Raw genomic sequence first — 27,114 nt, forward strand, 5'->3', positions numbered from 1 at the left:
GATTCATGAGGCACCCAAGCCAGGGTCTTCTCTGGATCTTTCCTCTCTGTGGTGAAAGTGATAAATTATTAAAAGATAAGAGTAACATTGCTATTGTTGGGAGTGGGGAGTTGAGCCCATGGACTGGAGAGCACACTGTTATTGGAGTAGGTCACAAAGTGACTTCTTTGGAAACAACTAATTTGCTCATAAAATATTACATGCTAGGTGTGATCAGTTGGTGGAATTCAATTTTTTTTAAAATATCGGTTCTGTGGATGTGGCTTGGTGGGCGTGGCAGGGGAAGGATACTATAAAATCTCCATTCCCTCCCCCCTCCAGGGGAAGGTTACTGCAAAATCCCTATTTTCTCCTGATCAGCTGGGACTCGGGAAACAGAGAATTAAAGCACTCCATGGTAGTGGATCTGGGTACTTGAGAGACTGCCTTCTGCCGATTACCTCCCTTCGACCAATTAGATCGCACAGACTGGGCCTCCTCCGAATCCCATCTGCCAGTCAATGCCGACTGGCGACTACACGGAGGAGAGCCTTTTCTGTTGCAGCTCCGACCCTGTGGAACGATCTCCCCGTTGAGATCCGTACCCTCACCACCATCCAGACCTTCCGCGCAGCCCTCAAGATCTGGCTCTCCCAGCAGGCCTGGGGATAGGTTCCCAATTCACCCGCCCGAGTGTTGATTGCTGAACGAAAGTTGTGTTTTATTATTTTTCTTTGTTCACATTTTGTTTTGTTTTTTGATACTGCACCCCCCTCCCTCGTGATTGTAAGCCGCCCTGAGTCCCCTCAGGGAAAAGGGCGGCCTATAAATTTTAATAAATGACAAAAAAAAATGACAAATGAATAGATGGGGGTGAGGCCAGAGGTGGTACTTACCAGTTCTCTGAACTACTCAAAATTTCCACTACCAGTTCTCCAGGACTGGTCAGAACCTGCTGAATAGCCCCTTTTGGTGTGACCAGTTCCAAAGCATTCGGGTTACCACATATGATCTGCAAACATCTGGATGAAAAACAAAAACAGAGGAAAAACACAGTCTTAATTACCATCTAGTGGTCATCTGGATTTTTGCAAGCCATGTCTGTGAACTTGAAGAACAGCAACTTACCTGAAAGCAATCAGGTAACACCTCACCTCCTCTGCTTTCTCCATAGGGTTCTTTTTACCATTACATTTCTCTGTTGTGTATGGAGACACAAAATATACCAGGCGCATCCATTGATCACTTTTAGTTTCTAAATATACTTAAGGTGACCTAAAAATATAGAAAGAGTTTGGTTTAGACTAGTGGTTAAGCCACCAGGCTAGAAACCGGACACTGAGTTCTAATCCTGATTTAGGCATGAAAGCCGGCTGGGTGACTTTGAGCCACTCACTTTTTCTTAGCCCAACTCACTTCATAGGATTGTTGCTGTGGGGAAAACAGGAGGAGGAAGGAATATTACGTATGTTGGCTGCCGAGTTATTTATAAAAATAAAGGGGGAGGGGAATAAAAAATATAAAATAATGCTGAATATTTTTTTTAATTTTTAAAATATTTTTATCGAATACATTTTGAACAGAATTTTAAAAAGTACAAATTTTGAAGTAAGGAAGAATCAAGAAAAGTAATAAAAAGCAAAACAAAAATATACAAAAAGATTCTAAAGAAACAGATTTTTATCTTCATGACAGCAGTTTTACCTTTTCTCTTTCTAATGTGACCATGATTTTCTTTTCATAAGCTATCTATTCTAACATCAAAATCATAATTCACAAATTCTTTCTTTTTTTTCAGCTCTGGTCATTAATAAGAGTCTTTTAATTTTCATGCAAATTAAAAGAGAGACTAGGCTTACCCTGAGGGTCACAATCAAAAAAGGCAAGATATTGTACACAAATAAAGAGGAGTGAGTGGGGAAAAAGGCGACATCACTTCTTTTATGCTTGGAAATAATATGCTGCATGTTTAATTCAAGTTGATCTTCTCTTGCAGTTATTCTTGTTTTAATAGTTCTTGCTCCTTTGTTTGAGGGATGAGTCCAGAGGCATCTGCTCTCCAATTCTAGGACAATTGTCAATAGAGTTTTATAGTTCAATCTGGCTGGATCTGCAATTAATTTAACAGACTTGGAAGCGAGGTCTTCTAATCCAACCCCCTTCTCGAGCAGGATAACTATATCATTCCAGACAAATGGCTGTCCAATCTCTTCTTGAAAGCCTCCAGTGATGGAGCATCCACAACTTCTGAATGCAAGCTGCTCCACTGGTTAATTGTTCTCACTGTTAGGAAATTTCTCCTTAGTTCTAGGTTGCTTCTCTTGATTAATTTCCATCCATTGCTTCTTGTCTTGCTTTCTGGTCCTTTGGAGAATAGGTTGATTCCCTCTTTTTTGTGGCAGCCAGCCCCTCAAATATTGGAACATTACTATCATGACACCCCCAGTCCTTCTTCTCACTAGACTAAGAAACTCTTGAGTCTACATTTAAAAGATGCGCTAGCTGGGGATTATGAAGCCTTGCACATCTAAAATACACTAAACTGGAAACATTTAAAAACTTGTTCTTGAAATGAGAACATGTGGGAATAATGATGCATAACTAACCATGGGGACCAATATAGAAGAGAAGAGAATAAGCATTGGAAGGGACCTTGGAGGTCTTCTAATCCAGTCCCTGCCTAGGTAGGAAACCCTACAACACTTCAGACAAATGGTTATCCAACATCTTCTTCAAAACTTCCAGTGTTGGAGCATTTGTACATGTTGTGCACGGTACTCTGACAGTAAAGGTTTGAATTGAATTGAATTTACAATTTCTGGAGGCATGTTGTTTCACTGATTAATTGTTCTAACTGCCAGGAAATTTTTCCTTAGTTCTAGGTTTGATCTCTCCTTGATTAGTTTCCACCCATTGCTTCTAGTTCTACCCTCAGGTACTTTGGAGAATAGCTTGACTCCCTCTTTTTTGTGGCAACCCTTGAGATATCGGAACACTGCTATCATGTCACCCCTAGTCCTTCTTTTCATTAAACTAGACATATCCAATTCCAGCAACCATTCTTTATATGTTTTATTCTCGAGTCCCCTAATCATCTTTGCTGCTCTTCTCTGCACTCTTTCTAGAGTCTCAACATCTTTTTTACATTGTGGAGACCAAAATTGGATGCAGTGTGTGGTTTACCAAGGCATTATAAAATTGTTAGATACTTGTTCTAACTACAGTGGTTTCCACCAAGGTCCTCTGTTCCGGCAGGAACAGAGGTTTAATCCTATTGGTCGAAGGGTCTGACAGCTCCCTATGAAAGGGCTGCTCAACCTTCGCTGGATTTTTCTCACTTGTTGTACTTAATAAAGAGCTGTTGTTTCCATTAAGCCTGTGTGTGCCTATCCATTACCCAATCTAACAAAAATGGTATTAACACTTCGCATGATCTTGATTCTGTCCCTCTGTTTATGCAGCCTAGAACTGTATTGGCTTTTTTGGCAGCTGCAGTACACTGCTGGCTCATATTCAAATGATTGTCCACTAGGACTCCAAGATCCCTCTCACAGTTACTACTATTGAGCAAGGTACCATATATACTGTACCTGTGTGTTTTGTTTTTCTTGCCTAAATGTAGAACCTTACTCTTTTCACCATTGAATTTCATTTTGTTAAGTAGTGCCCAATGTTCAAATCTGTCAAGATCCTTTTATATCTTAAGCCTATCTTCCGGAGTGTTGGCTATTCCTGCTAGCTTGGTGTCATCTGCAAATTTGATGAGTTCCCCATCTATCCCCTCATCGAAATCATTGATGAATATGTTGAAGAGTACTGGGCCTAAAACAGAGCCCTGGGGTACCCAATTTGATCTAGCAGTGGCATCCAGAATAACAGAGTTGGAAGAAACTTTGAAGGTCTTTTAGTCCAACCCCCTGCTCAGGCAGGAACTCCTATACCATTTCAGACAAATAGTTGTCCAATCTTTTTTTAAAAAAAACTTCCAGTGTTGGAGCACCCATAACTTCTGGAGGCAAGCTGGTTCATTGATTAATTGTTCTGTCAGGAAATTTCTCCTTAGTTCTAGGCTGGTCCTCTCCTTGATTAGTTTCCATCCATTACTTCTTGCCCTGCTTTCAGGTGCTTTGGAGAATAGGTTGATCCCCACTTCTTTGTCGCAGCCTTGGAACATTGCTATCATGTCACCCCTAGTCCTTTTTTTAGCCATACCCAGCTTAAATCAAGGCTCCTCCACATCTGTGTGATGACACTTCTTCCTTTATGTGCCACAACTATTCTGTGCATAACGTTTGACTGGATGAATCCTATCACCCATTTCATTCCACTTATGACTGCATAATAATGACTTATTGCTTGCAACCTTACGATTTATACTGATAGTGATTGTTTCCTGATTGTTTATTTGTACCCTATGACTATCATTAAGTGTTGTACCTTATGATTCTTGACGAATGTATTGTCTTTTATGTACACTGAGATCATATGCACCAAAGACAAATTCCTTGTGTGTTCAATACACTTGGCCAATGAAGAATTCTATTCTATTCTATTCTATGAATGGAGGGGCGGGAATTCCATCTGAAACAGAATTTGGATTAGAAACGTAGTAGATAGTGCCCGGTCGGCTTTCTTCTTCGAGACGACAAATTCTTTTCAACCCGCGCCATTCTGGGCTCGGAAGCGCGATTAATACGGCAATAGGACCCAGCGGGCAAGGCAGGCAAGAGCGGAAGTTCGAAGAAGTGGCTACGAACTGGCACCTAACCATGGAGGCCGAAGAAGAACCTCCGGCCGGACGTCGCTTACTCAGGTATCTGCGAGGGGGGAGGAACGGCGTGGGAATGAAGGAGATTAAAGGAGCCGCCTCCCTCCCCGGGAGGGGAGGTGAATGGGTAGCTGGAGAGACGGGCGGAAGTGTTGGAGGGACTGGCGTTATACGTCTCCCTCCTGCGCCTTTGCCACGTGCGGCTGGTCCCCGGGCCGTTCTGACGTCCTGCAAGCCAGGAGTTTTGCTCCAGGAAGCCCCGCTTGCACACGCGATGCAGGGACAGTAGTTTCACCCAGGCAGGGGGAAAATAAGAGGCTACCTTCCCACGACAAGCCGGCTGCTTTTCAGGGGTCGCGCGCAACCATTCGGTTTGCTCAGCTGGTCCCGTCCTCCCTAGAAATGATTTCACTTGTATATGGAGCCCGTTCCTTTTCTTTGGCAGGAATTGCAATAGTCTGGTCTTCGCGGGGCTGCTCCTCCCATAGGAATTGAAGGGGAAGGGAAGGTGATAAGATATTGCAGGCAGAGGGAGGTCGAGATAGGCAGATTAGCAGGTAATCTCAGGAGCTAAAAGTGCAAAGCAGAAGCCTGCGGGTATGTGCATAAGAATATATATGCTAAAAATGGAAAGAAATGAGAACTCGTCACAACAAAGAATAGAACAGAAATATAATTTATTGCATGATCCCTTCTTTCTCTCTGGCTTGAAGTGAAATGTGTTAAACTAAAACTAACTTTAAAAGTAAATGACTATTAAGGAAGGGAACACTTAACAACAGTTTGACAAGTGACCATTCAAGGTTACATAATTGAAAAAAGTGACATGGCTATTTTTCACACTTACCACCATTGTAGCATCCCCATGGTCATGTGGTTTACATTTGGTTGCTTAACAAATAACTCACATTTATGACAATTGTAGTAGGGTCCCAAAGCCGCGTGATTCCCTTTTGTGACCTTCTGACAAGCGAAGTAAATTGGGAAACCAGATTCAGTTAATAACGTGTTATTAATTTAACAACTGCAGTGATTCACTTAACATGTGGCAAATAAGGTCGTAAAATGGAGCAAAACCCGGCAAACAAATTTTTCACTTAACATAAATTTTGGGCTCAATTGTTCATAAGTTGAGGACTACCTGTGCAAAAAGAGAGTTTGAGGAATTCCAAAGGTATTTCACTAAAATAAGCAAAAGAGCCATGTAAGGTGGGCATTTTGGCAAAAAGTGGGTACACATGCAGACTGGTGGTGCTGTAGGCTCTGACAGTTATTCTCCTTGAAAAGGATACAAGGTTTAAGCTTTTAATTTAGAGAAAAGATTAGAACTCTGTATACCATCATTTTTCCACATTGGCAACTTTTAAGTTTGGCAATTGGGGAATTCTAGAAGTTGAAGTCCACATGTTTTAAAGTTGCCAAGATAAAAGAATACTGGTTGTACACTTACAATGTAAAAATAAATTATCTTCATACTGAAACTGGGGGTTAATTGGGGAAGTTGAATAGAAGGATATTTAGGAAGAGTAAAAGGAAGTGGTGCAATGGTTAGAATGCAGTAGTACTGCAGGCTACTTCAGCTGACTGCTAGCTGCAGTTCGGCAGTTCAAATCTCACAGGCTCAAGGTTGACTCAGCCTTCCATCTTTCCGAGGTCGGTAAAATGAGGACCCAGATTGTTGGGGGCAATATGCTGACTGTAAACCGCTTAGAGAGGGTTGTAAAAGCACTATGAAGCGGTATATAAATCTTATTGCTATTGCTAAGTGGGTCATAGCAGTTGCTGGCATTGGCTGTTGATAGGAAACAGTGCTGGCTAAATAGACGTGTGGTCTGATCTGCCACCGTTTACCATATTTGGAGGAATCCATCATGGAGAAATTGAATATTTAAGTGATTATGCTTACCTTCTCTCCCCCCCCCCCCCCCGATTCCTCCCCACCTCCAATGAAGCCCAGCAGAACTGCTGGCAGCTCGAACACGTGATCACAAGATCCCCCAGCGCTCACTTGGTCAGAAAGATTTTATTCCTGATGGAACAAAAGAACAAGAATCAAACCTGCATCAATGTCGGAAAGAACACTGGCAACTTTTGGAGGAGGAGCGTGTTGTGCGTTTGTATGTATGAATTACACCTAGAACTAAGTACTGAACTGTCAGTTAATTTAAAATGTTCTCTCTAGTATGTTTTTAGCTTTTCCAGTTTTACACAAGGGACTCTGTTAACAGGAAAGGGAAAAACTTTTCTTGATCCAGCAAACCAGAGTATTTCAGGCAGTTCTCAAATACATAGTTCTTAGCTAAATAACTGAGACATTGGTTGGTTAACAATTTGAGGTACATCTAGAGTCTGGACACATTTGAGTCAAGTTTTTAAATTGAAATATGGTACTGGCTGCTTTTGTTATCTTGTTGGATGGTCTACATAAAAAGAGGGAAGAGGAATGCTGGTTATATTATATGCTTTTGACATTAATGGCCATAGTATCCTTTGTGATAGACATTATTGGCCAAAGGCATTATTTGCCTTTTTCCAAAAGTTCTTGTATTGATTGGGATGAGGTGCTTTTTCAGTGTGATTAATCATTTTCTAGTTACTGCCAAGCTCTGAGCAAGGCTCTAAGCAGAACTGCCAGCAGGATATAGAGTAACTTGTGATCCTGGCAGTTGAATGAAAGTCCTCTTACCAGCTCATAATAACAGCCAATCCAGGGTGAAATTCAGCAGGTTCTGAGAGGTCCTGGGGAACCGGTAGAGGAAACTTTGAGTAATTCGGAGAATTGGCAAATACCATCTCTGGCTGGCCCCAGAGTGAGGAAGGAATGTGGATTTTGCAGTATCTTTCCCTGGAGTGGGGTGGGAATGGATATTTTGCAGTATCCTTCACCCGCCCAGCACACAGAACCGGTAGTAAAAAAAATTGAATTTCACCACTGAGCCAATCTCATGCCTCCACTTCCCCCTACGTATATGTCATTTGCTATCACCTTTCCTCCTACACCCTTCTCACTCTGTCTTAGCATTTGCTCTTGTAAGCCAAGGGCCTGAGGTGGAGAGATGCTGCCTCTGGGCGTAAGAACATCCTTGAAAACACCAGGGAGTGGCTCAATTACCATAGGCAGCAGCAACACTTTCTTAGATGCTTGTGAGTAAAGTAAATGTATGACGGCATGAGGGATGTGGGGGGGGGAAGCATTTCTGCCTGGCTGCAGCTGCTTTTCCAAAGCACAGAAAGCAACCCCAACTTCACTCTCTCAACAGGTTAACTTATTTAAAATCCTAGGACCAAGAATCAGTCCTCTATGATCTAGACACCACAAATTATTTCTTTCTAGATCTGTGTCTTTTCTATTAGCTGTTCTGTGCTGGTAGAAAATGGGGTGTTTTTTTTTGGGGGGGGGGTGTTCAATAATCTGTTGTTTATGCATAGTAATTCTGGAGCTGCTCTGGACCTATTTTAAGAAGATGTAAATCTTCTGCTTCCTGTTAAAATTAAAATAACTTCTTAATTCCTTTTTCATTGCCAAGAATATTGGAGAATGAACAAATAGAGACTCTTGTTTTTAAATTTCCTTTATAGGGGAAGTTTGGTGAAGGCTGAGTGGAAGCCCCAGGAAAGTATTGTAGAACTAAAATCCCCTGCAGTAAGTTTTACTACCGTATCTTTTATAAGATGTCATTCCTACTCTCTTAAATAACTTACTGTTATCAACTTCTATCTCAGAGCATTACATATCAGTAGCCACAGGCTTCTTTCAGATCAGAGCCAGAAATAATGGGGTTGATTTCAGTTTTCATATTATGACATTGCCACCAAATAATGTGTGCCCTCTCTCTTTCATCAGATGGCTCAAAAAAACCCTGTATTTGCAGGGTTTGGCTTGTAGCTGTGGCAGTGTTTATACTGGAACCAGCTATGATTCTTGGAAGTAATCTGGGTAAAGAAGATACGGGATGAGCAAATGAATCTGTTACTCTTGATTTGTTTCCTGTCTCCCATAGTGGTCTAAAAGACAGCTGTTTTGAAAATTAAGACAAGGTTATTGAATACTTCTTATTGTCTCACCTCCAATAATTCAATCCCTGAATTTGGGAGAACCGGACATCAGGCTAACTTCTCCCACACTCATACAATAGGGTGCATTGAGAGACTAAGAATTCTGGGATTTTATGTTCCCTAATTGTAATTCAAGCCTTTGGCAAAAGGATGAGATTCCCTTCTTCAGTACAGTCTTAATTCAGATGGAGATGCTCCAACTGAATCACGAAGTGACAGACTCCTAGAATGTGCCAAAAACCTCAGAACTTATTTTGTTCTTTTGGAAACGTTAATAGAGGATTGATCTCTTAAATTAACATTGTTTGTTGTTGCCATCAGGGGAAATTCTGGCACACCATGGGATTTACACAGCATGGGAAACAGTGCCTGCTTCCAGAAGAAGCCTTGTATCTCCTAGAATGCGTAAGTAAATCATACTCACAAGCTTATGAAGCGATTTCATGTAGCTAAGCATCTCTCCTGTTCTGTAGACTTGACACATAGTTCCAAATTTTGCCACAGAATAATCATGTAAATTACGAAAGGAAGTTGCCTAAGTATTTGGAAAACAGGATTAGGAGGTGGGGATGCTAGAGTGACTACAGCCATATAATACTTTTTCAAGAGTTAAGGGAGAAATCTGTTTAGGGGACCTGGCTCTCTGTCTTAACCTTGTACTAGTGGGAATGTCTGAAATGATAGAGTAACCACACTGCAATCTCCATAGAATTGAGAATCCTGGACAATCAGGGTTACACAGAAGATCTTCTGAATAAATGCCACATCTTCATGTCAAACCTTTCTTATGAATATGCAGGTTGGGATGAGCAGACTCGCAGGAAAAGTTCCCATCTCCCATTTCCTGATATTGCAACACTAGTTTCTTCTGCAGAAAGCACATCTGTTTGAAAAATATAGATGTACGTGACTTTATAAATACCAGTGTACAGTTCTAGGAATTGGGTAGTATCATCAAGACTGCTGCAGTATTCTCATTGCAGGTGTTTTATTTACAGAATTTGCCCCCATTCTGTGGGTCTGTGTGATCATTCTGTGTGTGATCGTTCTATAAGCCCTATTGTACTGTAAAACCAATTCCTGTATCTTGAGATAATAGGTTAACAACCACTCATTCAGCAATTGTTCAAAGCACTGAACAAGTGGTAACAACCAATCCTCAAAGCTGTGGCTATAGCACCCATATGATCACATATAGGAACATGATAACTGACTTACGTATGTGATGGTTGCAACATCCCATGGTCATGTGAACACTATTTACAACCTTGTCTGCTGGCTATCCACAAGTAAAGTCAATTTGGAAGCGTGGGTAAGGTTGCAAGTTGTTCTTGCTCCCATTGTTTTTTCTCCTGAGAAGGCATGCTTCCCTACCCAGCTATGCTTGCACTACAGCACATCTACCCACTTGGCCTCACTTGCACCAAACTACAGCAACCACACCCTGCCCATTTGCATGGCAGCACTCTCATCTGCCTGCTGCATGGCTTACAGCCACCTAAGAAAAGGGTTGTTATGATCAGGAATTGCAACTTCCAGCTGTCTTCCCCATTGAGTTTGTTTGATGGAAGCTGACTGAAAGTCCCAAGCTGAAATAATGTGCGGTCCTCCCTTAACCTGCAAACCCTCATTTAACAATGGGAATGGGGACTGCTGGGATTGCCATTGCTAAACAATGTTATCACAATACATCACAGACCATTGATCTCAAAGACCATTTTACACGAGGAGCATCTCTGCAGACATCCAGTTGACATGGGCAGCTCTTGGTGTAGTTCTTCAGATCCCAGGGAATATCTGAGGCAATGGCCACAATGATAGGTTTGCACAGTTCCTGAACATTGATTTTTTTTTCTTACAGGGATCCCTTCAGTTATTTTACAAAGACCTACCTTTGTCAGTCCAGGAAGCTTATGAGGATCTGCTGTCCCCAAAGTCGGTCAGCCTACCAAAATACCAGGTGCATTTCAAGTACAATTGGAAGGGAAATTTGGCAATTTAAAAGAAGCATTAAATTTCAAAGCAGGCAGTTCTGTTGTAATTACATTATCACAATTAGTTGTGCAGTTAAGTTGACGTGAATGGGCATGTGACAATATTCCATTGAAATTTGAGGTTAACTGCTTATACAATGAATGCTGCTGTCCAGCTTTATTTTCACAAGGACAATACTACTGTGCAGTATGATGTCTTGATGGTATTCCCTAAAAAGTAGAGTAGACTGAAAAGAGGAATTACTCATTAAAATCCTGTTTCTAGTCCTGCCTTTGAAGCATCAATAATGGGTACTTGCAGTCCAACCTAAATATTGCTGAATGGCCTGAGCAAATACTGTATTAGACCCAATGTGCAGAATTCAGGCAACTGTCCTTAGCTTTACCAGTTTGCTTAGGGACTTGATGGTTGGATGAAAAACATACTGTTATTTAACTTGTTAATAATTGACAACATAACTTGTTAATAATATTTCATACCTCCATCAATGCAAATGCTGATTGCATTGAGCCTTTTGTGATATCTGATTATTATATAGTGTCTTCCTTATTTTAAGGGTGGTTTGTTTTAAAAATAGAGCAGACATCAGTGAAATATTTCTATGATGTTCTTAAGTTTATTCAGATGAGACTTCAATATTGATTAGAATCCTTAGAGACCATGGGGTACAAAATCTCATTAATTAAAATCATGATATTCTGTGGGTGGATGGGAAAAAACAATATTTGTTGTGCTCAGATGAAAAGAGCGATCGTTGTTAAATTTTAAAAATGATGCAGCATGTTAATTATCCCCATGTCACTTGTAATTTTGGGGTCTCATCACATTTGTATTACAATTTTATATGTTTACTTGAAAGTTAAAAAAGTAAAGTTTCCCTTGAATGGGGCTCAACTCCTAGTAACTACATGGATAGGCCTATGTTGTCTTGGCAGCCTTATGGAAATAGTTTGACACAACTGCCTTCTGGTGTGGATCTTGCAGCCCTAATTTTCTGTCTTTTGTGAAGGGTGCAAGTTGAATCAGTTAAATTGATTTTGTGCAGTTGACTTTAATGCGTGACCCGTCAAAACCGCGCTCGACTAAACCGTGCCCGGTTAAACCGCGTCGCTGACATCATCAACAGGGCGACAACAGCCAGTGCGGAGAAAGAAGGGCGCTTTAAATAGCGCTTTGAAAGCAAGCCGATTCAACTTAAGGTAAGGGTTAGGTTTAGAGTTAGGTTTAGGGTTAGGTTTAGGGTTAGGTTAAGGGTTAGGGTTAGGTTTAGGGTTAGGTTAAGGGTTAGGTTTAGGGTTAGGTTAAGGGTTAGGATTAGGTTAAGGGTTAGGATTAGGTTTAGGGGGGTTAGGTTTAGGGTTAGGGGTTAATTTTAGGTTTAGGGTTTACAGCGTGCTTCTGTCTCCGCGCTGTTGTCGCCCTGTTGATGACGTCAGCGACGCGGTTTAGTCGGACGCGGTTTAGTCGAGCGCGGTTTTGTGGTGGAACCACTTTAATGTATTCAAAGTTTTGTTTGCATGACAAATGGCTATTTAAATGCCTCTTTGATATAGATACACCTTTTTAACAACTGGGAGCATCTACAAATCATCCTGTATGTATATATGGGAGACATTGTATGTGTGAACCACCTACCAGTAGGAAGGTGACTTCACAGTTCAGGTTAAAAAAGAGTTTGATAACTGAATCTCTAAAGAATGTAGAGTCCTTTCTCATGTGAACTGCTTACATTTCATTCCTATTGTAAGGTATACAGCCACTTGAAGCGACTGGGTTACATCGTTTTGAGATTCCATTCCAGGTAATTGTTTGACAATCATTTTCCCTCTCTCCTGGCAGTGTGTCCATTGTGCATCTCTTTAACTCTGCTCCCTCTTCTCCCCTCTCAATATCTGTTTAACTGTTTATTAAACTTGTATGCCGCCCTATTCCCAAAGGGACTCAGGGCGGCTAACAAACCAAAATAGGGAGGGGGGACAATACAAAGCAAACAAACAAGACAAACAAAATACAAAAAACAGATTTAAAAATTAATCAACAGCCGCAACAATCCGAGTGGGGCTGGGAACTCATCAGCCCCAGGCCTGCCGGAACAGCCAGGTCTTGACGGCTTTGCGGAAAGCCTGAAGGGTGGTGAGGGTCCGAATCTCCACGGGGAGATCATTTCAGAGGGCCGGAGCAGCCACAGAGAAGGCCCTCCTCCGGGGGGGTCGACAATCGACACTGGCTAGTTGATGGAATCCGGAGGAGGCCTAATCTGTGGGATCTAATTGGTCGTCGGGAGGTAATTGGCAGAAGGCGGTCTCTCAAGTACCCAAGTCCGATACCATGTAGGGCTTTAAAAGTAACGACTAGCGCCTTGAAGCGTATCTGAAGACCAATAGGCAGCCGGTGCAGCTCGCGGAGGATAGGTGTGACGTGGGTGTACCGGGGTGCACCCACAATCGCTTGCGTGGCTGCATTCTGGACAAGCTGAAGTCTCCGAATTCTCTTCAAGGGCTGCCCCATGTAGAGCGCATTACAGTAGTAATATCCCTACTTCCTGAGATGATTGTATTTCTCTTCTGGCCTTTTGCTTCTCTGTTTGATTTTAACTGAGCAGGTGGTTAATCAGTGAAGAAAAAGGAGGAAAGGTTTGCTTTTCTAGTGTGACCTGTTGCTGTCTCTGAACCGATTGTTTTGATCTTTTTTGGGTGGATTTCTCTTTTACAGCACTGTTCCAACACCTTACGAGAGGCAGCTGAATCTGGATAGCCACTACCAAAGCAGGGAGAGAAGCAGCCACAAGAGGAGATGCTCCAGCCCCAGGTAAAAGCACGTGGGCAGTGGGAGTGATGGCCTTGACAAACCAGCCCCAGGTGGGCATGGAATTAAGCACTGAGAAATGCATCTGTTTTGTTCTTGTCTTCATATTTGTCTCTTGCTGTAGATCAGTGATGGTTGACCTTTTCAGCACTGAGTGCCAACATTGGAGCGTGTGTGCATCGGAGCACCAGAACTTGGAAGATAGCAGCTGTCCAGTGCACATGTGCGCAGCAGCCAGCTGCTCTTCCAGGTTCCATTGTGCCGGCCAGCTGCGGTGTTCTGGGTTCCAGTGTGCGTGACGAAATCTGGAAAAGCAGTTGGCGACGGCGTGCGTGCCCACAGAGACGGCTCTTCATGCCACCTCTGGCACACATGCCATAAGTTCGCTATTACACCTCTAGATGGAGAGCAAGTTACTGCTGAACATAATTTGTAGCAACCCCAGCCAACATGGCCGATAGTGTATAGGTACTCCCACTACAGACAGTCTTTAACTTACAACCCATTGCCGAGAAAGCATTTGAGGTTACGATGGACCTCTTAGGAGTGCTTTTGTCCTGAATTTGAACAATTCCAACAATTGTGCCCCTCCTGCGATCACTTGTCCGCACTTCAGGTTCTTATATCAATTGGGCCATATTTATTATGTTTGAAACATTCTGTGGTTACATGATGGCATTCTACAATGTTTTTGCCCAAAACTGGCATTTATTTTTGTTTTTTTTGGCAAAACTGTGCCTGTGGTGAACCCTTGCTTCACTTAACAACTGCAGATTCATTTAATGACTACTGCAAAAAAGGTCACAAAATTTACTTAGTCACGTAGGTGAACATATTGATGCCTGTCACAAGTTATAAGCATGATGGGCAGGTTCCATTACAGTTCTTAAGTCAAGGACTTCCTATAGTGGGAGCACCTGAGGATCATAGATTTCTGGTCCCTGATTTTAAAAAAGAAAAATTAGCTACAGTTAGTAAGAAAAATATATTACAAGACATACCTGTATGACTTGCCCACTTAAAAAAAAAATCAGGAGTGACTGTTGTGAGTGACACACCATAGGAGGATCATCCTGTTGCCATTTTAAGTACATATGAGGTCAATCATTTTGAAGGTTTTAAAATAAGATCATCATCATGTTGGGAACACCAAGTTTTCTTTCTCTGACTTACCTTAATCAAGGGAGGGTCTGGAGATGCTAATTCACTATCTGGATTTGGCAGAGGGATAAATGAGAACAAATAAGTTAACATCGCAGGGACGCAGTGGCTCAGTGGCTAAGACACTGAGCTTGTCGGCCAGAAGGTCTGCAGTTCAGCAGTTCGAATCCCTAGCGCCTTGTAATGGAGTGAGCTCCCATTACTTGCCCCAGCTTCTGCCAACCTAGCAGTTCGAAAGCATTTAAAAATTCAAGTAGAAAAAATAGGAGCCACCTTTGGTGGGAAGGTAATAGTGTTCCATGTGCCTTCAGTGTTTAGTCAGGCCAGCCACATAACCACGGAGATGTCTTCGGACAGTGCTGGCTCTTCAGCTTTGAAACGGAGATGAGCATTGCTCCCTAGAGTTGGGAACGACTAGCATATGTCCTAGGGGAACCTTTACCTTTAAGTTAAAGTCTCAAAAAGATGGAAACTTAACAGGTGGTTTGCAGGTTTAAAAATTTGGTGCTAGATGTATTCTGGATGAAAGCGCATACCCACTGAAGCAACAGGTACAGCATTAATTACGTTTTTATCCAAAATTTCAATGCACAGATTAACCCTTAGCAAAAAAAATTCTGGCACACAGCAATGCTCTTTCTTGAACAGGGATGGCCTTGCTATGGTGGGTTTATGCTCTAGGAATGATTAATATCACACAGCTGTCCTCAAAAATGGTTAATACCTTTCAAGTGATTCAGAATTCAAATGACATAGCTAGTTTAATAAACTGTTAAGAAATTAAACCATTGATAATACTTCATTAAACTTGCATACTGCCTCTCATTGGTTCCCAACGATCAAATAAAAGCTGTCACTTTTAAACTGCTAGTTTGATCCGGCAACTAAATAACTTGTTTGAGTATTTTACATGTCTAGAGGTTTTTGAATGGACTGAATTATTGGTTGAAAAAATGATTAAAGGGGAATGAGGTATAATTACTTGCATCCTTTTGAACGACAGTTTATGAATAACAGGTTTGAATAATTCTGGGATAGTAACAGATAATCTGTGCCCATGTTTTTATCCCCTCCTCTTTTATAAGATCGCAAGAGAAGAAACCCAAGCTATCTGAGAAATCCCAAGAATGGTCACCCAAAAAGGCTAAGATCTGTCATGCTAATTCCAGTTCTACCGCATCAGATGGTTCACCCAAAGCAACAATAAAGACACCGGATCCAAACATTGCAAATATTGAATTGGTCCCATCTTCAGGTATCACAAGAGACTGCAGTGAATTGCCCACCTGTTCTCAGAACTACAAAGAGACATGTAGGAAGACCTTTGCGGAAAGCCATAAGGATACCTGTGCATCCAGGTGGAATTTCACCTCCATTGGTTTTCCTAACATGGGGGCTGATTGCCCTCAAGTGTTCCTGCCAGAGCCTGATAAGAGGTTCCTCCCAGAGAATGTAGCAGCACAGGCAATTGACACAAGCCATTGGCACAGGAGGCTCAACCAGAAACAGGAGCGGTTGACCCGCAAGGAACAGGAGCAGCTGAAGTGGGACAGCAAATACAAAATCAGTGTCAATGAGGATGCTGAAGTCCAGCGTTGCACCACCTGGCAAGAATACAAGGCACTTCTGAGAGAGAGGAGTGGTTGGGAAGATCTCTGCATACAGACAATTGCCCCACTTGTGAAACCAAGCCAAGGACTTTCCACAGGTATCTGTTGTGGACCGCCAGTGCCCAGTGGAGCTGGCAGCAGATTTGGACAGTGAGGAGGTTGGGGAGGAACATGGGCCAGTCCTGGAGGCTGGGGAAGGATCTGAGGAGGGCTCTGTGTCAGAGGCGGAGAGGGGGCCAGAGTCATATGCCAGTTATCAGCTGCCTTCAGAGTCCGACGACATATCTTAAAGATCATTCAAATGAGAGATATAAACGAGACTGGAAAAAATGGATTAACTATATACAAAACAAATACGGGACTAAGAAATTCCAGATAGTCTACGCTTAAGATCAGGAATGAGTTAAACTGTTCAAAGTTAGTGTAACAGGAAGAAGCTAAGATCAATGTAGAGATGTTATTAACCTCTTTTTTTATTTCTTTTGTCTCAATATATTCTAGACTGTGTTTGTTAAAAATCTATACCATGTACGGGCTCTGGGAAGTCAGGGGGGGAGGGAGGTGGGGTGTTAGGGGGGAGGGTAGGGGAGTGGGGGACATATACTATGTGTTAGATTTCAATGTAATGCGATTTCACATGTATACTGTTTCTCTTTAATTTCTCCGTAAAAATAGGACAAGCTGAATACATTGACATATAGTAGAAATACACCAAGGGGAGGAGGAGTGGGATAGAAGGAAGAGGGGTAGAGAGGGCGGGAGAGAGGATGGGAGGGAGGGTGGGAAGGGAGGGAGTGGACTGGGAGAGAGGAGTGGTAGAGGGGGAGGGGAAGTAGGGTAGAGGGGAATGATGGAGGGAAGATAGTAAGTTGGAGGGGGGCAGAAGAAAGAGGTGTATGGAGAGCAGAAGAGGTATATTGGGTTTCTATTTGAGTTTGAGTTTTATTTTATTTATATTTCTGGGGGTATTGTTGACAAGAGGAACTGCTGTGATTATTGTTTAATGTTGTATGGCCCCGGTTATGCATAGTATATATGTGACTATGAAAATGAAAAATGGAAAATAAAAACATTTTAACAATTAAGAAAAAAAAAGTCAGATGAATAGCTGGAGGCAGACGAACAGCTGGAGCCTGTTCCCAGTGTGCGCATGGGCAGAGTTGCCAGATGAAAGGAACAGCTAAAGAACCGGGGTCAACTTGGGAGTAAGACAACAGGTGGAGAATGGATGGGCCCTCCCAGAGGAAATAAAAGAGGAACTAAAGGGGAGTGGAGTTTGATGGAGACAATTAGTTCGCTTAATTGGTTACTGATTCTCCTGAGACTCCTTGCCAGGTTTTGCAGGTATCGGCCTGGTAGCTCTCCAAGCCAGATAAGGTCTGTGACTGTAAATCCTCCCTTGAAAGACTTTGCTGGATGTGAATGAGCAGAATTCACAGTAAATTAATAAAAGGGTTTTTTGTCAGGACAAGGAGTTTGCTTCATGCTCTTGGGAAGCCTTGGTCAGAACAATATCATGGCTTCTGAAAAAGAGAAAAAAGTCTGACCTTTGTTCTCTGAAGAAGGATACACGCGGCCTTCTTTAAGGTGATGGGTATTTCTGAATGTCAGAATAGCTGGCTTGGTGGCAGAGGCATGTTTTTTTTTTTTTTTTTTACTTTTTAGTATATTTTATTTTCATTTTCATACACTCACATGTATACCCCATACAGTATTAAACAGTAATTGCATCAATTCCTCTTGTCGACAATGCCCCAGAAAATAAAAGCCCCATATACCTCTTCCATCCTCCATACACCTCTTTCTTCCACCACCCTCCAATTTTCTATCTTCCCTCTATCATCCCCCTCTGCCCTACTTCCCCTCGCCCTCTACCACTCCTCTCTCCAGATCCGCTCCCCCCCTTCCCTTTCGCCTTCCCCCCCTCACCCTCTCTCCCATCCCTCTCTACCCATCTTTCTTCTTTCCTACTCCTCCTCCCCTCGGTGTATTTCCACTATATGTTAATGTATTTGGCTTATCCTATTTTTAAAGAAAAATTAGAGAAAAACAATATACATGTGAAGTCAAATTGCATTGAGAACTAACACATCGTGTCTAGCCTAATGTATACCTCCCCCTCCCTCCACCCTCCCCCCCGACCCCCCTCCTCCTTCCCCCCCGACTTCCCAGAACCCGTACACAGTATAGATTTTTAACAAACACAGATTAAAATCTATTGAGAAAAAAGAAATTAAGAAATTAATAACATCTCTAGATTGATCTTAGCTTCTTCTTGCTAAGCTAACTTTAAACAATTTAAATCATTCCTGATCTTAAGCATAGGCTAACTGGAATTTCTTGGTCCCGTATTTATTTTGTATATAGTCAATCCATTTTTTCCAGTCTCGCTTATATCTCTCATTTGAGTGATCTTTAAGATATGCCGATATTTTAGCCATCTCGGCTAAATTTGTAACTTTCAATGTCCATTCTTGAGTTGTAGGCAAGTCTTCCTTCTTCCAGTATTGCGCCACCAACAGTCTTGCTGCCGTTATTAGGTGCAGAATCAAGTTAGTCTCTACCACTGTAAAGTCAGTACATATACTAGTAAAAATAACTGAGGAGTAAACTTTATCCTTCTTTTAAAGATATTTTGCATAATCCACCATATTTTTATCCAAAATGCCTTAACCTTTTGGCAGGTCCACCATATATGAAAATATGTAGCATCGAGAGAACCACGTCTCCAACATTTAGGCTGTAAATTCAGATACATAAAAGCCAGCTTTTTAGGATCTAAATGTCATCTATAGAACATCTTATAAAAAATTTCTCTCAGGTTTTGAGCTTGTGTAAATTTCACATTTCTTACCCAGATTCTTTCCCATGTATCCAACATTATTGGTTCTTCAATATTTTGAGCCCACTTTATCATACAATCTTTAACTAATTCTGTTTCCGAATCCATCTGTATTAATACATTATATATCCTCTTTATATGCATTAAAGCTTTGATCTCTTACTTGTTTAAACAGATTATCCTCAACTTGGATAAAACCAATTTTTTGATCTATTTTCCACCTGGCCTGTAATTGCCTATACTGGAACCATGTTTGAACTACCTTCTCCTCTTTTAATACCTCTAAAGATTTTAGTTGTAGTACCCCCCTTTCCAAAATGAGAAGCTGTCTGTAAGTAATTCTATCCTGTTTTTGTGCTATATTCATATTTTCAATTGCGTGTCTAGGAATTGCCCACATGGGTATCTTGTCATTTAATTTGTATTGGTATTTTTCCCAGACCCGCAGTAAAGCATTTCTTAAAATTTGACTTTTAAAATTCTTGTCCAATTTTTTGTTGAATAACAGGTAAGCATGCCAACCATATACCAGATCGTGTCCCTCAATATTCAATATTCTATCATTAGTTAAATGAGTCCAATCACTAATTACAGATAGCGCCACTGCATCATAATATAGTTTTAGGTTAGATAATTTCAAGCCTCCTCTCTCGCGTACATCTTGCATTATTTTCATCTTTACCCTCGGCTTCTTTGCTGCCCATACAAATTTGTTGATACCCTTCTGCCATTCTAAAAGATTCGCATCTTTTTTAAGTATAGGTAACATTTGGAAGAGAAATAAAAATTTTGGTAAGATGTTCATTTTCACTGCCGCTATCCTACCCAACAAAGATAAGTGCAATTTCTCCCATTTTTTCATCTCTATCTGTATACTATGCCAAAGTGGTTCATAATTATGCTTATATAATTTCCCGTTTGAGGTTAAAATATTAACCCCAAGATATTTGACTTTTTTGACTACCTCACATCCTAGCATCCCTCCTAGTTCTACCATTTCTAACTGTAAATTTTTATAGTAAACCGCTGTCAAACCATCTGTACCTGGTGCTTTCCCTAACTTTAATTGCTTAATTACCTGCAAAATTTCCCCCAAGGTTATTGATTGGTTCAATTTTTGCCTGTGCTCTTCTCTAACTGAGGGTATTTTCTCTTTATCTAAATATTTGTCTATATCTAAACCATTAATTTTATCCCCTTTATACAATTCTGTAAAAAATTCCCGAAATGCCTTTTGAATCTCCTCCTCTTGAAACACCTTCCCTCTGTAAGTCAGTTTAGATATATTTCGAGTTTTCCTTTTTTTCCTAATCTGATAAGCTAACCATCTGCCAGGTTTGTTTGCGTTACAAAAAGTATTGTGTTTTGCATATAATAAACTAGTGGCTACCTGGTCAGAGATCAACATGTCAAATTGAGATTTTAATATGATGATTGCTTCTTTAACCTTTGTATCGCCTGGATTCATTGTTAACTCCAACTCTTTCCTCTTAATTTCCTCTTCCAATTCTGTTCGTTTTAGCCCTTGTTTATATCTATGTGTTTTATTTATATTCATCAGCACTCCTCTCATATACACTTTGCTTGCATCCCATACGAATTCCATAGGTGTACCCTTATTCATATTCAAAACAAAGTATTCAGATAACAATTTTTTACAATCATTAATATACTTTTCATATCTAAATAAGTTTTCATTCAATCTCCAAGACCTTCTTGCCTGCACTGCCCTTTCCAATTCCATCCAAACTGGGTTATGATCCGAAAGGACCCTAGCGCAATCTTTGTCTTCTTCACCCTAGAAAGCAAATCATTAGTGATTAGTATAAAATCAATCCTTGAAAGGGATTGATGTCTATCAGAAAAGGAAGTGAAATCATATTCCTCTGTGTTTCTTTCTCGCCAAATATCTCTCAATTCAAAGTCGTCCATCATATCAAAAAAAGGTTTGGGTAGCTTTGCTCGCATCTTAGTATTTGGGCGAGAAGTCTTCTTATCTCTTTTAGTGTCTATCACACCATTCCAATCACCCAATAGTATACAAGACCTATAGTCCCACTGTACTAATTTAGCATGAAGATTTCTATAGAATCCGTCTTGCTGTTGATTAGGAGCATAAATTCCCAAAAGTAATGTCTTTTTCCCTTCTAAGATTAGATCTAATGCGATATATCTTTCAAAGGGATCCGCTTCAATTAATTCAGCTTTGATGTCTTTTCTTAAGTATACAACTATACCATTTTTCTTTTCCATAGCAGAAGCTACAAAATGTTGACCAAGTTTTGAGTTAATCAAATATTTTTGATCAGTTGATTTAATATGAGTTTCTTGCAAACAAATTATATCATTCTTAAACTGTTTAAGATAGTGAAATATTTTCTTTCTCTTCTGTGGAGAATTCAGTCCATTGACATTCCATGTTAAAATCTTAGTTGTCATCTTTGGTTACCTGAAGCTTTTTTAGAGCCTCCTGCATAGCCTGTTTAACCTTTGGCCTAGCTCCTCCCACGGCTTCTGAGCTTGTTGCTGTAACTCCTTGATCGATGGCCGGTGATTGTTGAGGTTGTTGCCTTTTAGCTTGTTTTTCCGTTCGTCTGGTAGTCATACGGCTAGGTCTTTGTTCCATAACACCTTGCCCTTCTAGGGAGGGGAGATAGTACATCTTGTCTGGTAGTTGTGTGGTTTGCTGTATGTCTTTTCCTTCTTGGGGTCTTTCTCCGGATCCAGATGGTGCAGGGTGTCCCGCCTTCAAAATATTGTGATAAAAATCTTGAGCTTTCCATATGGAGTTGAGACGATATCTTTGCCTGTCAGATGTAAATATAATACCAAATGGCGCGTCCCATCTGTACTGTATCTGTCGGTTTCTGAGTTCTTCCACTAAAAAAGCATAGTCCCTCCTGGCTCTTAGCATTTGAGGTGGTATTTCTTTCAAAACAGTCAAATCCTGGCCCCCAATTTGGAGCCTAGTGTTATAAGACTCTTGTAATATCATGTTTCTGAACTCTCTTGTAGTGAAATATATAACTATGTCTCGGGGGAGTTGCTTCTGTTTTGCCACCCAAGAATTAACATGATAAATTTTATCGATCTGCCAGTCAAAGTTAGACCCCGGTCTTCCCACCAGACAATCAAAGGCTTCTGAAAGAATCTGTTTCAAGTTCTCCTGTTTATCCTCACGCAACCCCCTTACTCTTAATGCCAGCTCCATCTGCCTGTACTGTATCATAATAATTTCTTTTTCAGCGTTTTCAACTTTTTGTTGCACCACCTCAGTTTTGGATGTCAAATTGGTGTTAGCTTCGTTAAGATCCTCTAGACTATCTTCAATTCCAGAAACATGTTCTGTCAGTACAGTTACAAGTCCCAGCATATCATCTTTCATTTTAGCAACCCTGGTATCAATTTTTTCATACAAGTCATCCTTAAGTTCTTTTATCTCCTCTTTTATCTCCCCTTTTATCTCCTCTTTAAACTCTTTCAGTTTGTTTTCCACTTTAATTGTCAGCATGTTATGAGCTTCACTCAGTTCTCTCAGGAAGAGTTCTGTTGTTAGTAACTCTCCAGTAGGGGGCATAGAGGGCGGTGGCTGTGACTTTGTACCAAGTATTGGCGATGTGCTTCTGGGGGCTGAAGAAGAAGGTGGTTTCAGATTAGGATTTGGTTTTGAGGCCATTCCAAGTTTTATCTTCAAGCAATTAGGAAAACTCTACTGGCCTGCTATACAGTTGTGGAAAGAGGTACTTTTTTTCTTTTTATAAACTTCGTAGGACTTTGCAGAAGGTTTCAAAAAAATAAGCATTGTAACGAAACAGTTCAGCATAATCACCACTGTTTTGAATGTCTCTATATTAGCAAAGAGTCTTTTAAAAGTGAAACTAATTAATAAACATCTGTTGGCCGGCTGTGAGGCAAAATAATTCACTCCCTTCCTTTGAAGTTTTGAAACTCCGTATAACTAGATAAACATTGTTACTCAGCAATTCAGCTGGCTCGTCACCATTTTAAACGCCTCTTAAAATAGATAAAATAACGGAAGAGGATCTTGTGAAAAAGAAGCTAGGATTTAGATAAACAATTAATGCTCTCGCATACGAAATCTGCTCGTTTTGAAATCAAGTAATTCAATCTTTGATCTGAGTGGGAGGGATGCTTACTTTGAGCTGCAAAGCAGCTGGAGATTTCCAGCACGGAACAGTTCTGCCTTCAGCTGGCCCCCCTCTCTCTTTGCAGACACAGAAGCTGCAAAGATCAGAAAGGCATTTGCTCCACAAAACTTCTCTCCTTCCCTTCTTGCCTGAAGAGTAAGGTGTCTGTCAGATGTCTGATAGATGATCATCTGAACAGATAACGCGACTGGTAACTCGGGAGCAGCTATGTTTAGCTGCTTCCATCAGTAAGTCCCGCCCAGGAAGTCCGCAGAGGCATGTTTTGTGAAGGCCCTAATCCAAATTTCTTCTCTTCTCTTCCAGCTGACATCCTTCAACAGATCAGTGTTTTCCAACCCTCACGCTTATTGGAGGAAGCATTTCAGTAGGTATCAAACCAGAAAATGAGCTAAATGCTTTTAATCTGTCCCGGTAATTGTAAGTATGAGCAACAGTCATATTGAGCAGGATGCAGAACCTGTAGTCCTCTGCAACATCCTACTAGCTGGAGTTCTGACAGTTCAGGTTTAACAACTTCTGGAGGGTCATAGGTTTTTCTCATATAGCATATACTTGGGGATATTTACTTCCAAGCATTACAAATCATTAGTTTACACTTGGAAAACATTCTGGAACTAGTGGTTTTGCCCCATATGCATGTGACATCTCTGTTATTCATTAAAGCAGCATTTTTCAGGGTTCCATAGGATCATGAAAAATCCATCTGCTTTAATGAGTAGCAGTAATGTGCTGTGTTCATATGTGATCCAAATGATCACATATAAACACTCTGGGGATGATCACATATGAACACTCTGAGAAAATGATTCTTTATCTGGCTGCTCCCACCCCCATCTATTCTCTGCCTCCTGAGTCCCAGCTGATCAGGAGGGAATGGGGATTTTGCAGTAACCTTCCCCTGGAGTGGGGTGGGAATGTAGATTTTACAGTATCCTTCCCCTGCCATGCCCACCAAGCCATGCCCACTAAGCCACGATCACAAAACCAGTAAAAATTTGAATCCCACCATTGGCAAGCACTTTCATCCAACTCAGTCCTAACAAAAGAATTTTTACAGGGTTGTACCAATAATGGAAAGTGAATTATTTGGGGCAGTTCTGGTGAGGATTTCTTCGTATAAAAGAATAGCTTACAATCTATGCTATAGTTTTAATATCCTTTCCAGCTTAAATAGTGAGACCTTGTGTCACCAACTTTCAGCATTAACTGTTTGGGGTTGCTAAAAAATAGGGAGAAGGCTAATTATAATTCCTGCTAAGTTTGCTGTTGTTACTCAGCAGTTCTGCTGAGAGCTTTTTTGGGATATAAAATTCAGGGTTGTGACTCAGCAGTTCTGCTGAGAGTTTTTTGGGGATACAAAATTCAGTTATGCAGCTGGGGCTTGTGGGAGGAAGTTTGGAGATAAAAGGAAGGATGCTGCCACATCCCAGTTGCTGGAGTCAACGTCATTCCTTCGTGTGTTCCATGTCTGGTACAATATTACTTGCTTATTACTCGTGATTATGCCTATTACTCTTGGATAAGTGCTTTGGTGTTTTCATGTAAACCTGATCCGTGGAGACGGTGGAAGAAGGGCAGCATTTGTAAGAGCTTTTGTTTTGAATTCTTATCAGAGATTTATGTTTATGTTATTTCTGGGCTCGAAGCCAGTTTGAACTGAAAACTGATAAAGAAAAGTCCTTTTAAGTTTGTCTGCCTGTGTTTGTTAACGAGCCGTCAAGGGGGGGTCGGAACAGTTTGCTATGCCTGAAGATTTTTTTCCCACTTCTCCTCCTTTGGCATATCAGAGAATGGCTGATATTTTTGTACTAATGATTAAACTCCACAGATTACAGAATGATTCATCAGAGCTAAAAATAGATTTTGATGTGTATCCTGCTGATGGTGCTTCAACTTTTAAAAAGAATGATCCTGGGAAGCCTTATGTCCGGATGTGCATTCAAAGGTAATAGGTGCTTGTAATCTTAATTTCAATCTTCTATAGATTTTGCTCATGTGTTTACATGACTTGTCCAGTTGGTTTGATGGAAAAGAGAAATAATTAACCACAGGGATGGGATTCAGCTGGTTCGGGCAAATCGGATCCTATTTTTACAACTGGTTTGCTGAACTGGTAGTTGCAAAGACTGGCTGGCCCCACCCTAACCCTCGAGGGAAGCCTCCGGAGCCTGGGGAGAGCGAAAAACAGGCCTCCTGGAAGTTAGGGAAATGGGCCTGTTTCCAGCCTCCGGAGCCTGGGGAGGGCGAAAACACCTCCCTGCCACTGTAGTGTAGGAGGCCAAGTAGGTCACACCCACCATGGCCATGCCCACCCAGCAACTGGGCAGAGAACCGATTGCTAAAATTTTTGAATTCCACCCCTGGGCAACAGTTGTTCTGTGTATGATGAATCTGTTGTGATAGATGGCTGGGAAAACAGATTTAGGACTGATCCCAGTCCATCCTGAAACTAGATCCTCCAGTTATTGGATCTAACAATACTGGTTGTTATTGGAGTTCTTGCTTTTAACATCGATACCTGAAACTCTTTTTAAAAAAATAAATAAATGGTTCTAAGTTTCATTGGAACAGATATGTTCTGTCTCTTGCCCGCAGATGCAGTAATACTTTTTATGATATCACTCTTTAAAATTATTATCAAATATATTTTTCAAAATGTTGAGTTGTTTTTCTTTTTTTCCCCAGTTTTGATGAGCAGGTCCCATCCCTGAAGATTGTCAAGCAACTGTCTTATCAAAGTGGAGATATTCCGGTGGTGTTTGCTCTTGTTGACAACGGAAACCTCGCTTTCTTTTCTTTTAAGGAATTCAAATTGCCAATTGATATTTATCCCTGATACTGAGGGTATCATTTGGAAAAGCTGTTTTATAAATGGGAGTGTTGAAATAAATGTTTACTAAGGGTTTGACATTGTTCAGTAGGATATTGCCCGGAGTTCTGATTTAACAGTACTGTGCTGCCAGAGGACATATATTCTATATGGCAAGAGCCTAAAAAGAAAGATCCGTTCCAACAACATCTCTTCTGGTTAGAAATACAGTTATTTTATTGTTTTAATCCACAAATTCTCTGTTTTTAGTTTGCTGTTACCTAAGCTAGCATTTCTGCCAATCTGGAACAGTTCACGAATTTGAGCCTAGGCAGAGTCCCAAAATATATTTCGGCATCAGCTGAATGTAAAAGTTGGAAGCTACTTTCATGAATCATCAAATAGCAAAGACAAAAATATTTTTTCTTAGTAATCTTCAGTTCCAGACCCAAACATGGAACATATGAGAATAGATGAATATATATAGATCATTTGTTATACTTTTTCTACAAGAAAAGATGAAGGCCAGAATCAATGGAATTATATCAACACTTAATTTCTATTTGTAGATCTAAAAGATTTACCTAATTTGTTTAGGATTTGGTTAGTGGAAGACCACGATTTTTGTTTTCTAGCAACTCTTCCAGATGCAATTTTAAAAGGTTTATATCAGCAAATTTATTTTACATTCTTGGTTGCTATGTCTTTTCCCCCTGCAGATCCTGATATTTTCTCCTTACTATGAAATTCCAAGGCAGTTTAACTTTGCACTGTTACTAGGAAAAAGGGCACTGAATATTTCCTTGTTTAAGAGTAGCTGTTCATGAGGATTTTTACATAGAAATTGGAGAAAAATATTTTGCATTTCCCATTATTTCAGTTTGGAAACAGAAGCAATAAAATTATTTGTGTTAACAGAA

At 40.8% G+C, this 27,114-nt stretch overlaps 1 protein-coding gene and 1 long non-coding RNA gene across 5 annotated transcripts; one reads left to right on the top strand and one right to left on the bottom strand.

The window, feature by feature from the left end:
* Nucleotides 1–881: 881 nt before the first annotated feature.
* Nucleotides 882–5,150, bottom strand: LOC116503203. The gene is made up of 3 exons (XR_004254672.1): nt 5,070–5,150; nt 1,108–1,254; nt 882–1,001 (listed from the first exon to the last, which is right to left on the bottom strand). It is a non-coding gene; the product is annotated as an uncharacterized LOC116503203 (long non-coding RNA).
* Nucleotides 4,685–27,114, top strand: TSEN54 (tRNA splicing endonuclease subunit 54). Of its 4 annotated transcripts, none has more exons than XM_032209443.1 (12): nt 4,685–4,792; nt 6,700–6,864; nt 8,327–8,390; nt 9,125–9,208; nt 10,665–10,763; nt 12,547–12,599; nt 13,511–13,606; nt 13,728–13,826; nt 15,850–16,472; nt 23,689–23,749; nt 25,214–25,330; nt 26,071–27,114. In XM_032209443.1, exons 1-12 carry the CDS (start codon nt 4,749–4,751, stop codon nt 26,219–26,221), a joined length of 1,656 nt encoding a protein of 551 aa, XP_032065334.1. In that variant the 5' UTR covers nt 4,685–4,748; the 3' UTR covers nt 26,222–27,114. The 4 variants fall into 4 exon arrangements, with proteins under 4 accessions (XP_032065334.1, XP_032065335.1, XP_032065337.1 ...); XM_032209446.1 differs by having other exon boundaries at nt 4,730–4,792; nt 6,705–6,864; XM_032209447.1 differs by lacking the exon at nt 4,685–4,792 and adding an exon at nt 5,239–5,344.

This window comes from Thamnophis elegans, chromosome 2, assembly GCF_009769535.1.
Source record: "Thamnophis elegans isolate rThaEle1 chromosome 2, rThaEle1.pri, whole genome shotgun sequence".
NCBI lineage: Eukaryota > Metazoa > Chordata > Lepidosauria > Squamata > Colubridae > Thamnophis > Thamnophis elegans.